This window comes from Pristis pectinata, chromosome 13, assembly GCF_009764475.1.
Source record: "Pristis pectinata isolate sPriPec2 chromosome 13, sPriPec2.1.pri, whole genome shotgun sequence".
In the NCBI taxonomy this organism is placed as follows: Eukaryota; Metazoa; Chordata; class Chondrichthyes; order Rhinopristiformes; family Pristidae; genus Pristis; species Pristis pectinata.
Genome location: NC_067417.1, coordinates 29,865,038 through 29,878,018, shown reverse-complemented (window position 1 = coordinate 29,878,018; position 12,981 = coordinate 29,865,038). Strand labels below are relative to the sequence as shown.

The 12,981-nt window shown below is 38.8% G+C and overlaps 1 protein-coding gene across 1 annotated transcript in view; it reads right to left on the bottom strand.

The window, feature by feature from the left end:
* lonp2 (lon peptidase 2, peroxisomal) overlaps positions 1-10,396 on the bottom strand; it is a 56,161-nt gene extending 45,765 nt beyond the window's left edge. The window contains exons 1-6 of the mRNA XM_052028583.1: positions 10,070-10,396; positions 8,099-8,324; positions 6,671-6,802; positions 5,685-5,807; positions 4,241-4,428; positions 1,696-1,790 (exon numbers count right to left, since the gene is read on the bottom strand). Coding sequence (XP_051884543.1) covers positions 1,696-1,790; positions 4,241-4,428; positions 5,685-5,807; positions 6,671-6,802; positions 8,099-8,324; positions 10,070-10,299 — 994 coding nt within the window. The 5' untranslated portion in view covers positions 10,300-10,396. The remainder of the gene's footprint in view (positions 1-1,695; positions 1,791-4,240; positions 4,429-5,684; positions 5,808-6,670; positions 6,803-8,098; positions 8,325-10,069) is intronic.
* Between the last annotated feature and the right edge of the window lie 2,585 nt (positions 10,397-12,981).

Below are 12,981 nucleotides of genomic sequence, written 5' to 3'. Positions count from 1 at the left end.
AGGTTCCAAGTTTGGTTTCCACATAGTTAGCTTCCCTCAAGCCAGGGCAATAACTGGAGCTCTAACACTGGCCTTGAAACCTGATGGTTGGGAGGAAGAAGCTCCAGCACCCATATGGATCAGTGTATGATGACCCCAAGTGGGACGTCTGTTTCGCCACTTATTCAGAGATGCAGTCTACGAACACAGTCTAGTTTTGCTTAGTAACCAAAGGTATTTGAGTCAAGTGAAATATAGCAGAATAGAAAGGACAGGGCAGCAGGTCGATTGAGATTGAGCCAAATTGAAATAAAAATAAATAAAAAGCTGACTGGAATAGGTTCAATAAAACCCACCTATTCATAGTTTTAATGGAAATGGCAAGGAGCATTTCTTTTAAGTGATATATCTAATCCCAGACGTCCACAATGATTTGTCTAACCCCTCAACCATGATTATCGATCAACTTCCCAACTAACCTGCTCCACTGACCATTATTTTAACAACACCTCCCCACTCCATGTTGCCGGCAACCAAACTGCCCAATCTCTTACTCTTCCAATAGACCAATCAGCAGGCATCTCACACAAACCCAATCAGGATTTCAGTGCCTAGGAACCTAGGTTAAAAGAGTCCTACAGTTAAACTGATGAATATTCAGGAAAAAAGCTCTTATATGACTCCTGACCTCAATCCACTCAACCCACCCATTTCCCACACTGAAATTTTTGTAGGGTGTCATTTCCTGCTGCATATAAGCCAAATAAAATCTGCTTAATTTCCTATAGAGTGCACAAAACTAAGTATGCCTAACATTTACACATTTCTCCTCTTTATTGTGCTAATGTTTTTCCAATAGTTCTCTTAATTTCCTGTAAGGACTACAAGCCCCTTTATGCCTTCTGCTTTCAGCCACAGATGTTCCTTCACTAATGACCTTGCATGGGCACATAAAAAGTGTCATATTAAATACGTGCCAGGTTTACCATCCCATTATATTCCAATCGGTCCCACTTGGTTATGACTGCATTTCATGAAAACTACACAGCACGTTTATCATTTGTCTTAAAAGGGCAACAAATTCAGTGAGTGAAACACTAAAGATAAATGGTATTATTCCCAATACATAAAAGGGAAAAAGTTAGAGGATACTGAACATATTTTGATTCACTTATTCAATTTTTAAGGTTTGCATTACATTTCAACAAAACTGATCATGACATTTTCACGTAGTTCCACATACCAAAGCCTATGCAAATATCCCACTGCATTTTCTGCCCTTCCCAACTTTTATTTAGTACAAGCCTTCCCTGGGTAACAAACAGGTTCTGTTTTCACTGACTTCCATAAGTCAATTTTGTTCACGCCAGAAAATACACACAAAAAAAATCACAGTATTGTAATGAATGGCATTAAAAACACACAAGACTGATAAGAACAATTACTAAAAATGGAGAGAGAGTGGAAACTAATTCTGCCGTTCGTAGGAATGAACATATGTATGTACTCCGGACTTCTGAATTTAACAATGTTATGGGAGCTCATTTGGATATACTGTAGGTGTCTATAAGTCAGGCATTTGTAAGCCAGGGATGGCTGTAATACAGACCTCAGTGACTTATCACATATCCATTTCAAAAAAAGTGTCAACTCTGAATATTATTAAAACATTAAGGTTGTTTTTTTGTTTCCAGATTGCAGCAAGTAGTTTCTTACCCGTTGTGCTTTTGTTCCATGGCAGTTCCACCATTAGTTCCAGATAATTCCGGGTCAAAGCAAACTCTGGCATTGACTGAGGCATCTTTTTTAACCTGTAAATGACAAAACCCATTACAAAAGTTTAAGAAACACGGTTTGTAGGATTTTAAGGCAATTCTTTGAAAATGTTTTTACTCTTACTTCATCCAATTGAGTTTGAGGTCACATTTGTGTTCACAGGAATAATAGTGCCTTTGAAAATAACTTCATTATATTTATATTCTTAATTGAAAATAAAACCCAGGAAGACTTGCAAAGTCACTATGACCTTGTTATGCCAAAAACTTCAGGGAGATCCAATTAATTTATAACAGCAGTGCTGTTGAGTCAGATTCCTGTTGATTTACTGATCGAAGTGTTCCAAATTAAAATTCTAAAAATTTGTCTAATAGTGCCATTGGTTAAGTTTGAAAGTACGTTATCGTTTACTGGAGTACTGTGTTAAAGAACTAAGTAACAGACTATATCTAATATCATACAAGGAGACGTGAACATAACAAAAGTGAACATTATATGGCAGATTTTACACCGAACTTGAGAGTGACCTTGTTAAGCTAAAAACTAAGGTCTAAGTGTTAACAAAGTAAATTGGTATGAGGGTCAATTTGATTTATTGACAGGAAATAATATTCAAGAAATTAAGAGACTAAGAGTTGAGAGATCTCTTGAATTTAAGGTTGAAATTTAATAAGTTAAAGGTGGAGGCTAAGCAGATAATAGACACATTCTATTAGAATTTAAAATGAACCCATGAATTCCCTAGAATTTAAAATGAACCCATGAACTGGAAGATAGTAAACAAAAAGGAATGATAAAACAAGGAACTTTGATCAACTATTCTAGTGTTACCAGTACAGAAAATGCTAGAATCTATCACTAGGTGTACAGTAACAGGGCAATACGAATATTTATAATGGGACAACATATTTCAATGCCCCATGACCTCCAGCCACCTCCTCTTGGACCACATTGTTTCTTCCAGCATGTGATGTAGTTTAGGGAGCCTGACACCCAGCAGATCAGTGTGACATCCCAGCACAAGCAGCCAGTTGCATTCACAGAACTAATGTGGCAGCCAGTGGGCCTGGCCCCAGGTACACCAGCTGTTAAAACTGTCATTGTTATTGCACGTTTATGAATGTCTCTAACATTTACAAACATTCAAAACCATTCAGGACTAAATGCTAGAATACACATACATAAGAACATAATTATATGATGCAGCCTGTTTCTCCCATTTATTTGATGGGATACCTGTACCTGCTGCAAGTACTGGTACCTGCACCAGGATGCAATTGGCAGATTTCTCAGCTTAATCTCAGGGAAATCTGCAAAAGCTGCACTGCTGTAGAGGAGGAATCTACTTATTCTCTGGCACAGGAGTCTTGCTGAATGGAAGACCATACTTTAGCTTATGCTTAGATATATTTACTGACAGGGCCAACACATCTCAGCAAAAGATCCGCTCCAATATAATACAAGATTATGAAAAGGGAGAAAAAAAGAATCACATTTGACAGACCTATTACAGGTTTTAATTAGCAACATAAGTTAATTAAGTGTGTTAGAATGTAACATTTGGCATTTCAAGCACAGAAATATAAAGTTATGCACTTTGGTAAGAAAAACATAGAAGCAGTTTAAGCGTGAGAATGGGGATCAAATGGATCTGGGTGCCCTTATAGCAAGTCGCATGTACAAATTAACATGTAAAATCATCAAGAAATTAGGAAAGCAGGTGGTATGATAGCATTTATAATAAACAGACTGGAGCACGAGTAGAGCAATCTTACTACCGTTAAACAAGGTCTTGATCAGACCACACTGGGTCCATATTTCAAGAATCGGGATTTTCCTAGGAGGTGACACTGAGTAGACAAGGCTTATATTCTATCTAGGTTAGAAGAGTAAAAGCTGCTCTCATTATAACATAAAATTTGCAAGTAAATACTGAGAGAATCCTGTCTTCAGCTGGGTAGTTTGGAATGAGGGTTCAGCCTCAAACAAAAACAAAGCGGGTCTCCTGGGACTGAGATGAATATTTTCTTCTTTGGAATTCTCTACCACAAAGTACAGTGAATGCACAATCATTGAGTATATTCAAAATGGAGATCAATATAGCTCTGGAAACAAACAGAATCAGAATAGGGCAGATAAGTGGAAGGAAGGTAGATGAATCATGATAATAATGAATAGCAGAGCAGGTACAGAGGATTAAATTGCCTAATTCACCTCTTATTTGGTTTCTTCTTTTTACAGAGGCAGAGCAAGAGCACGAGGAAAAACTGGCATACTTAATCTTGCTAGGATGTGTACTTTGGAACTGTGCCACTTATCAAAGATTAATCTAAAACCTCAGGTGGCTTTCATATGGCATAAATTAGAATCAATCCAGGAGGCTACTTAAAAAAAAAATCCATTTAAAAAATTGTACCTAGCTCATCAGGTTTTAAATATTGCCGTGAAAATGATTTCTATTACTGCTCAAAAGATGATTATGTACCTTTTGATCTCCTTGATGCAAACTTTCATTGCTTGCTCTGGCATATTTGCACTTTTAATCTTTTTCTCCAATATGGCAATATCATCACTGTCATCACCATCATCATCATCTTCCTGCTCAAGTGCATCCAAATGCAGTGGTCGTCCTAGAATTTGATTGTTTTTTCGAATAGGTCGGATGGCCACGATCTAACAGTTGCAAAATATCCTCTGGTAAATCAACATGGTCTCCAACGTCAGTTACTACAACTTAATTGGACGGTCATTTCCACATCAAAAAACATCCCAAAACATTTACCAAGAAAGTTTAATATGCAGAGCTCAGAATCATTTTCTACCCTGCATAATATAGAATCTTCAGCATTCTTTCATAGAAGTGAATGGAGTCTAGCAATTAGCACTTCTTTAAACAATGAATCTAAACAAATTATTTGACACACATTTACTTAAATTGTGCACATGGTGTATGGTAAATTAAGCATTAATTAAATGCAGATCAACTCCTTCAGTCAGTGGATTGCAGTCCTTAGTAAAGTACACAGTTTTGTTTCACATTTGTTTTTGTAGGAAGGAATGCAATCCCTCAGGAAAATAGAGGAGAATGGTTTCCTCCATGAATAGCATTTCAGAACCTTTTTTGTGGAAGTTTTAAAAACATAACTCCGTTAGGAATTTATATTATTCCCTTTACATAGGGAATCTTTCCCATACACCATGAAAAAAAATTAAAAACCCAAAATTTGGCGATAGAAGGACTAAAAGCTTTGGTGAACAGGATCTTAAGAAGGAGCGAAAGAGAAGTGCCAGGTTTTAGGGAAAGATCTAGAGCAGGTTTGATACTGGAACTAAAACATTTCAACAGAGAAAACAAAATGCACTATAGAAATTGTTAAAATTCTTTAAAAAGTTTCAACCATTAATGCAGCAGATAGAGGTGACTGAGGCATTCTGCCGTCAGTGTTAGAAAAACCTGCTAATAATTTTAAAACATTGATACAAATAGAATAGGAAAAAATTGCATTCCTTATAGCACCAATACACTTAGTTGCGCATTTAGCAAATTTTAATTCAATAGACAAATTCTTAACAGGAACCCAAAAGCTCACTAACATACACCAAATCAATTAGCCTCAAATATAGCATAGAATTATACGATTACATTTAAAGCAGTTAAAACATTTTACAGAACCTTGCATTTTTGTAATGGTTTTAGGAGAGCATAGGTTCACAAGGTATAGCATCAAATGTTTTTCTTTGATGCCCAACATCCAGGAACCTTTGAACTGCCTTTGGCCAGTAGTTAATGTAGGCTTTACATTGTCTATGATTAAAGCACCTTACTTTAGTTTAAGAAAAAGTATAATTTATGATTTTGCAGCCTCCTGCATCAATATTTAATGGATTAAATAACTGAATATACTGTTTCTGTACAATGTTACACCTACCCGCTTTTCATCACTTGGCTTTGATTTCCGAGTTTTTTGAAGTAATTTTAGTCCTTCAATTTGCCGAACAAGCAATGGAATGGTCTTCTTAAATCTCTCTTCTAAACCAACAGCATCCAGTATCTATGCATCAAAGATCAAAAACGTAAATTAAGTATTACTGAGTTGTTCCAAAAAGTTACATCTGTAAATCCCTAACTACAATTGCAGGCCACAAATTTTCCCGTATGTAATAATGCAAATTAAAAGGCATACCTTTTGTTGCACAATTATAATACTATCAAGTCTTACAATAAAAAAGCCACCCTTTCCCAATATTTAAAAATAAATTCAGAATTGGTAATGCTGCTCTTTGCTCACAGTTATGGTGCCAGGTAATTCAATGGGTCCCTTTAAGTAATATATTTTTCCCTCTCCCCAATACCTGAACACCACCACCACCACTCCTTACCCTGACTACTCAACTAATAATCCCTACCCTTCAACAGCCAACTGCAACATCTCAACAACTCTCTTCCAATGATCCTTGGTAGCCAACTCTTGCCCAGGAACTCCAACCAAACCCCAATCCAATTTCTCTACTGACCAGTCAGTGTTAGCACTAACCACCCCTATCCCCTATAACTACCCAAACATGGCCCCCAAAACTGAATTTCTGATTCCCTTTGTGCATGGGATGCATGAAAGTTTTCCCTAATGGAAAACCAATTCAGTCTCAGACTTCATAAGCTTTGGAATGTCCCAGAGATGGGCCTACTGCAGATGACTGTTTAACTATTTGATTAACATCTAACCCAATTTTTTTTCCCTTGGCCAGAATTATAAACTGCATTTCTTAGGAGCAAAAAAAAATTGAGAATTTCGATAAAATCATTTTACTTTTCAACCACAGTTATTCAACATCCTACATGAATTCTTAAATTTTAAGCTCCACACTGAGCATTAAATGCACATTTATAATCCAACATATTTATAATCCAACATACCTGCAGCTTTTCATTAGCACTTGTACGGATAATTGATGCTAAGATGTCAGGCAATGTTTCTTTAGGAAGGCTATCCAGCAAGTGTCTCAGCTTGGCAACCACTGGTACTGACATATCCAACATCTCCACCAGCTGCAAACATTACGTTGTCCATTACTGCACAATTTGTAGCAAGTGCCGTGGGTCACATATTACATAATGCTTTCAAGCTCAGAGAACATTAAGGAATTCTCCATTAAATCATACATTCCTTTTTCAAAAAAAATGTCTAAGAAACACCATGAAGTTTTAAAAACTTTCAAACTAATTCTCTCCAATACCAACCTGGAGCCAGCTGGGAAATTTTCAAACAGATAAGAGGGTTTAAACACGCATCTTGCTGAATTTGGAAAAAGATACTTTCAATAAGTTTCCTGCACAACAGGCAGTCAGACTGACCTGTCAGGGGGATGGGGGGGAGAAGGTCTGGAATCCCAGTCTCATTAGATTAAAAAGGATTGTGTTAAAGATGCCGTGCACACCATCCTCAACCAATTTTAGCAATCAACTAGATGCTAATTTGGTGGTCCATCAACAGAAAAGAGGCAGGTTATAGAACTTCAATAATTTTATCTTCACAACTGCCTCAAACCCACTCATCCTTAAGTCTAAAATTAGCTAAACAGTGAAATGCATTGATGTTCTGGTACTCTCCACTTCCTTGCATCTTTTCAACCTCTCAAAGAACTTAGCTGAAGGGAAACAATTCTATAACTGGGAAGATTAAGAAAGAAAAAAGTGGATAATAAAAAATATTATTGCAAAATGTATAAATGTTTCAAAAAATATATATTTGTTTTAAACAATCAGCAGCTCTAGTCTTCCCTGTTAGCAACTCCCACTCTATCCCCCCACCTGTTTGCTAAAGATACTTGTTTCAGACTTACTAAACTCTTAACCGAAATTTATATGCAATATTTTCATAAAAATCAATTTCAAAAATATGGCTTATAGTTAGAAATAAAATATTAGAACCAAAGTAGCTGATATAGACAGAAAATCTGGAGACACTCAGTGGGTCAACTTGCATCTGTGTAAGAGAAACAGTTAACATTTCATTGAAGCACTCTTTATCAGAACTGTTAACTAGCTTTATTTCAGATTTCTAGCATCTGCAGTTTTTTTATTTTCATTCAGAATATATATTTTTTTAAGTTGTGAAACATTAAGTTTTTGACTGAAAAAATGCAATGTTTTAAATTCCAAAGTGTATTTCTTTAAAACAAACCCCATTATGCAGTCATATCTTCCTGCACAGCCAAGACTTGCGATGATGGGTAACATATGAATTTTATGAAGCAGTAGTGTGACCCACTACACTGCTGTTTAATCACACCAAAACTGATCCATGAAAATTACAATTACAAATGCTGAGCATTTTCCACAGACCTGAACTGCATATTTATAGAACTCTTGCGAAAGGTCATTCAACTCCCCTATACCATTGGTGTATTGCTCCAGGCGATCAAGTTGTTCCACTTTAGCCACTGGAAATGGTTTCTCCTTCACAACCTCAAGTATGTTAAACCGACAAAGGCCTGTGATCAACAGAGTATAATGTGGCTTCGGCCAATTACTGCCGACTATCTGTACCGCAATACCAGCTGTTCCAATCCTAATCAGAATGTGAGAAAAACAACCAATCAGCAAATGAAAGAGGTAGAATATGAATTTACTGTTTGTTTTGAAGAAATGCGGCATCATACAAATGATATTAAATTACTAAATGCAATAATACTAGAATCACAACAAAAAAATACAAACATGACATGGATGATGTCCTTGTCAATGGCCTGACAATAAATAGTAAAAAATAAACAAAGACATGCAATTATCTGGATGAGCTGGGCTGACATACACTAAAAAAAAGACAGGAGAATTTTCAAATTCACGGAAACTGCAAATGGAATTGGAGAATGCATTTGCAACAACAATCAGGACATGGATAGAAATATTAAATTATATCCTATAACATTTTCTTTGGCTGTAGATTACTTTTTTGTTCCAAGACATGGGCAGTTTATTTTCTGAAAATGAAATTTCTTATTTAAATTTTAATGAAAGAGATCAAATGCAGTATTTATAAAGTCAGTTAGGTTATTTGCATTAGGCAAAACAAACAAAGCTCACTCCAAAACTTACAGACTGGGGTGAAGTCCACGGATACCCATGCCCAATGTAACTGGATTTCATTTGAATCTGTTCACTCGTTGAGCAGATCTCCTGGTACATCAACAATTATTTCATAATTTTACTTCTCTCATTAATATCTTAGTTCCTGTCCTGCACCATAATTGTTTAGTCTGTTTTGTGTTTGGTTATTTCTCTTTATGTAACTCTTCTTTTAAAAAAATCTGAGTGCTAGCATTCTTATCTCAGTATCAGAAAACTGAGTTCAAGCTCCAGTACAGAGTTCAACGTACTTCTAACAGAAACAATGAAAGCAAAATGTTCCAAACTCTGGAAAACTAAAAACAAAAACAGAAAATGCTAGGAATACTTAGCAGGACAGGCAGCATTTGTGGATGAGAAGAGAGGTTCTTTTCAACTTAATGACAATCAGATTTGGAAAATGATAAACAGAGAGAAGGCTCGAACAGACAGGATAGAAGTCAAGCAGAAATAACGAAAGTGAAGATGTTTGATGGGGTGAAAATCAGGAGAAACTAATTGTCAAAACAGATTACTGTGCTGTGCAAAACGGGATGATAATGGATTAAGCAAATAAAGGGCCATGCAGAGCAATACATCAAAATGACAACAATTTGTGTCCAAGTGGCAATGAAGTGCATGATCACATGATGAGATGCTGCTCCTTAAACTAATACCGAGTTTCACTGGAACAGTGTGAGAGGGCAGAGTTGAGGACTCAGACACGGAATGGGACAGGCAACCAGAAGCTTGAGATTACAAGACGATCAACAGACGTGCTGCAGAGTTTGAATCCCCTTCATACAGGGGTCGCGCTGTGAACAGCGAGAACATTCCCACAGTTTGGGCAAAATAATAAACCACGACATCCAGCTCAGATGCGGGGAAAAATATAAAAATGCCAGATGAATTAGTGAAGCAAAGAGCTATTCAGAACCATTACGTTATTCTACACAAGACTGAGCTGCTTTACAGAACACCACTCATTGCAAAAGTTTCCTTCGTGGTGCAAGAGGTTATTGGTCGACCACCAGCGCAATGTAAAAGCTGCAGGATTCCACCATGCCCAGCAAAAAGTGCAAAGACTGTAAATGGAGGCAGAATTGTGTTTTTAAACCACAAATTGCAAACAACTCTAAGCACTGCAAGCATTTCCAGCGGGCAGCATCAGCGCCGCCGGCCTGGCATGGTTTGTGCCGGCGGGCCTACCTGTGCAGATGCGGCAGGTCCTGGGCCTCGCTGTCGGGGTCCCTGGTGCTGGGGACGACGCCGATGATGGTGCTGCGCACCGAGCTGCCCCTCAGCAGCCGGCTCTTCACCAGCTGGATGTTCCGCGGGGTCTCAACGCTGAGGCGCAGCGAAGAGCCCGGCAGCAAAACCCCCTCGTTGGTGAGGAGCAGCGGGAGCCGGCTGGGGATCTGAATCACGCCCGAGCCCATGGTGATGCCCTTCCGCCCCTCGCTCCGTCCTATCCCTCTCCTCCCGGGCCACCGACCCGGGCCCCGGACCTACGGGTCTCCGCCGCTGCCACAACGGGCGGACGAACGCGCAAGCGCGCCGCAGTCAAACCGCCCAAGGCATTGCCCAATGGTTCAAAATACAGCTGGGAATTAGAAATAAACCTGAAACTACTGAAGGGTTATTGACATAGAACCTCAGCTCTGTTTCTCTGCCCATAATTAACCTTTCAGCATTATTTACTTCTTTTCTTTCCACAGGTTTAGCCTGACCTGTCGAGTGTTTCCAACGTGTTCTGATCCTATTGCACAAAGCAAGCTCTTGTGAACAGCAATGAGATGGCTTTTATTTTAGTGATGTGGGTTGAGAGCTAAATATTGACCAGGACTCCAGGAATGGTGACACTGGTCTTCTTCAAATGGTGTCATGGGAACATCTCATCTAAAGCATAGTAGCTCTTCAGTACTAACTGGAGCATCACCTGGATTATGTGTCCAAGCCTCCTAACAGGATTTAAATCTTCTGTTAGAGACTGTGGAGTCACCACTGACCCATGGCTGAAAGGGCTGCAATTTCTGTGAATTCTTTCCTTCATGGGATGTTGCCATCACTGGCAAATTCAGGATTGTTTGTTTTCCTTGTTACTGAGAATTCAGTGGTGAAGTGACTTCTTGAACCACTGCAGTCCAATGTACTGAAGTACTCCCGAGATAAGTGATGAAGGATCAGCAATATATTTTTAAGGCAAGCAAATGTAGAATTTGTGGTGGGGGTGAGTGGAGAGATGGAATGTGTTGGGGATGGCAGCTTGCAGCGTACAAAGCTCTCAAGTTTCAGCCTGTCTAATCCTTCTGGATCAGAGAAGAGGTTGGTTTGGGACATGTTGTCGAAGAAGTCTTGAAATGTTGTTGCACTACATACTGGTGGTGGAGGGAGTGAATGTTTAACATGGTAGAAGTGCTTCCAATCAAGCAGCTGCATTGCCGTGGATGATATTGAGCATCTTAAGGGGGTGTTAGACCTGCACTTAGATACAAATGGAGATTATGACAACATCTGGATGATAAAAAGGCTTCATAGGATCAGAAGGTGAGTTACTCACAACAGACTATCTAGCCTCTCCAGGAGTCAAAGTAACTGATATTGCAGTGCAGTACATATAAATAGGAGTGTACCCATAAGAAAGGCATACCATATATATGATGTCTGATACTTTGTATATGAGCCCCAATATTGATTGAATATTGAGTATCATCATTAAGTTATATTTTGTTGCTCGCCCTATACTTCAGCAACAATAAAGAGCCTACAGATACTACATGCAGCAATTTCAGGCACATGAAGATTCATCCATATTATGTAAATCTTAATTATACTGAACAACCGGTCAGGTGAAAATGTTAGATAATGAGTCAACATCCGGAGCTGGAAATTGCTTCTTATCTTTCAATGCCATTAAAACAGTGCTGTGGATTTATCCTAAAACTGTGAAAGAACAGGAACAGGCCCTTTGGCCCACAATGTTGTGCCAAACTAATTAAACTACTGATGTCTAATTACACTAATTTCCTCTGCCTGCACATGGTCCATACCCCTCCATTCTCTGCACATTCATGTGCCTATCTAAGAGCCTCTTAAATGCCGCTATTGTATCTGGCTCCACCACCACCCCTGGCAGCACATTCCAGGCACCCAGCACTCTCTGTATAAAAAAAATTTCCCCACACATTTCCTTTGAACTTTTCCCCCTCACCTTAAATGCATGCCCTCTAGATATTTCGACCATGGAAAAAAGTTACCAGCTGTTTGCTCTATTTATGCCTCTCGTAATCTTATAAGCCTCTATCAGGCCCCCCTCAGCCTCCACCACTCCAGAGAAAACAACCCTAGTTTGCTCAATCTCTCCTTATAACACATGCCCTCTAATCCAGGCAGCATCCTGGTAAACCTCTTCTGAACCCTCTCCAAAGCCTCCATATCCTTCCTATAATGGGGCGACCAGAACTGAATGCAATACTTCAGATGCAGCCTAACCAGAGTATTATAAAGCTGCAACGTAACTTCCTGGCTCTTGAACTTAATGTCTCAATTAATAAAGGCAAACATGTCATATGCCTTCTTTACCACCCTATCAACTTCTATGGCCACTTTCAGGGAGCTATGGACTTGGACCCTAAATTCCCTCTGTACATCAATGCTGTTAAGTGTCCTGCCAGTAAATGTGTACTTTCCCTTTACGTTTGATTTCCCAAAGTGCAACACCTCATACTTGCCCTGATTAAACGCCATCTGCCATTTCTCCATCCATATCTACAACCGATCTATATCCCACTGTATACTTTGGTGATCTTCTACGCTATCCACAATACCCCATCCAATCTTTGTGTCATCTGCAAGCTTACTAACCCAACCATCTACACTTTCATCCAAGTCATTTATCACAGACAGCAGAGGTCCCAGTACGGATCCCTGTGGAACACCACTAGTCATGGATGTCCAGGCAGAATAAGAAACATCGACCACTACCCTCCGTCTACTATGGGCAAGCCAATTCTGAATCCAAATGGCCAAATCACCATGGATCCCTTGCATCTTAATCTCCTAGATGAGCCTACCATGAAGGACCTTGTCGAATGTCTTACTAAAATCCATGTAGACAACAC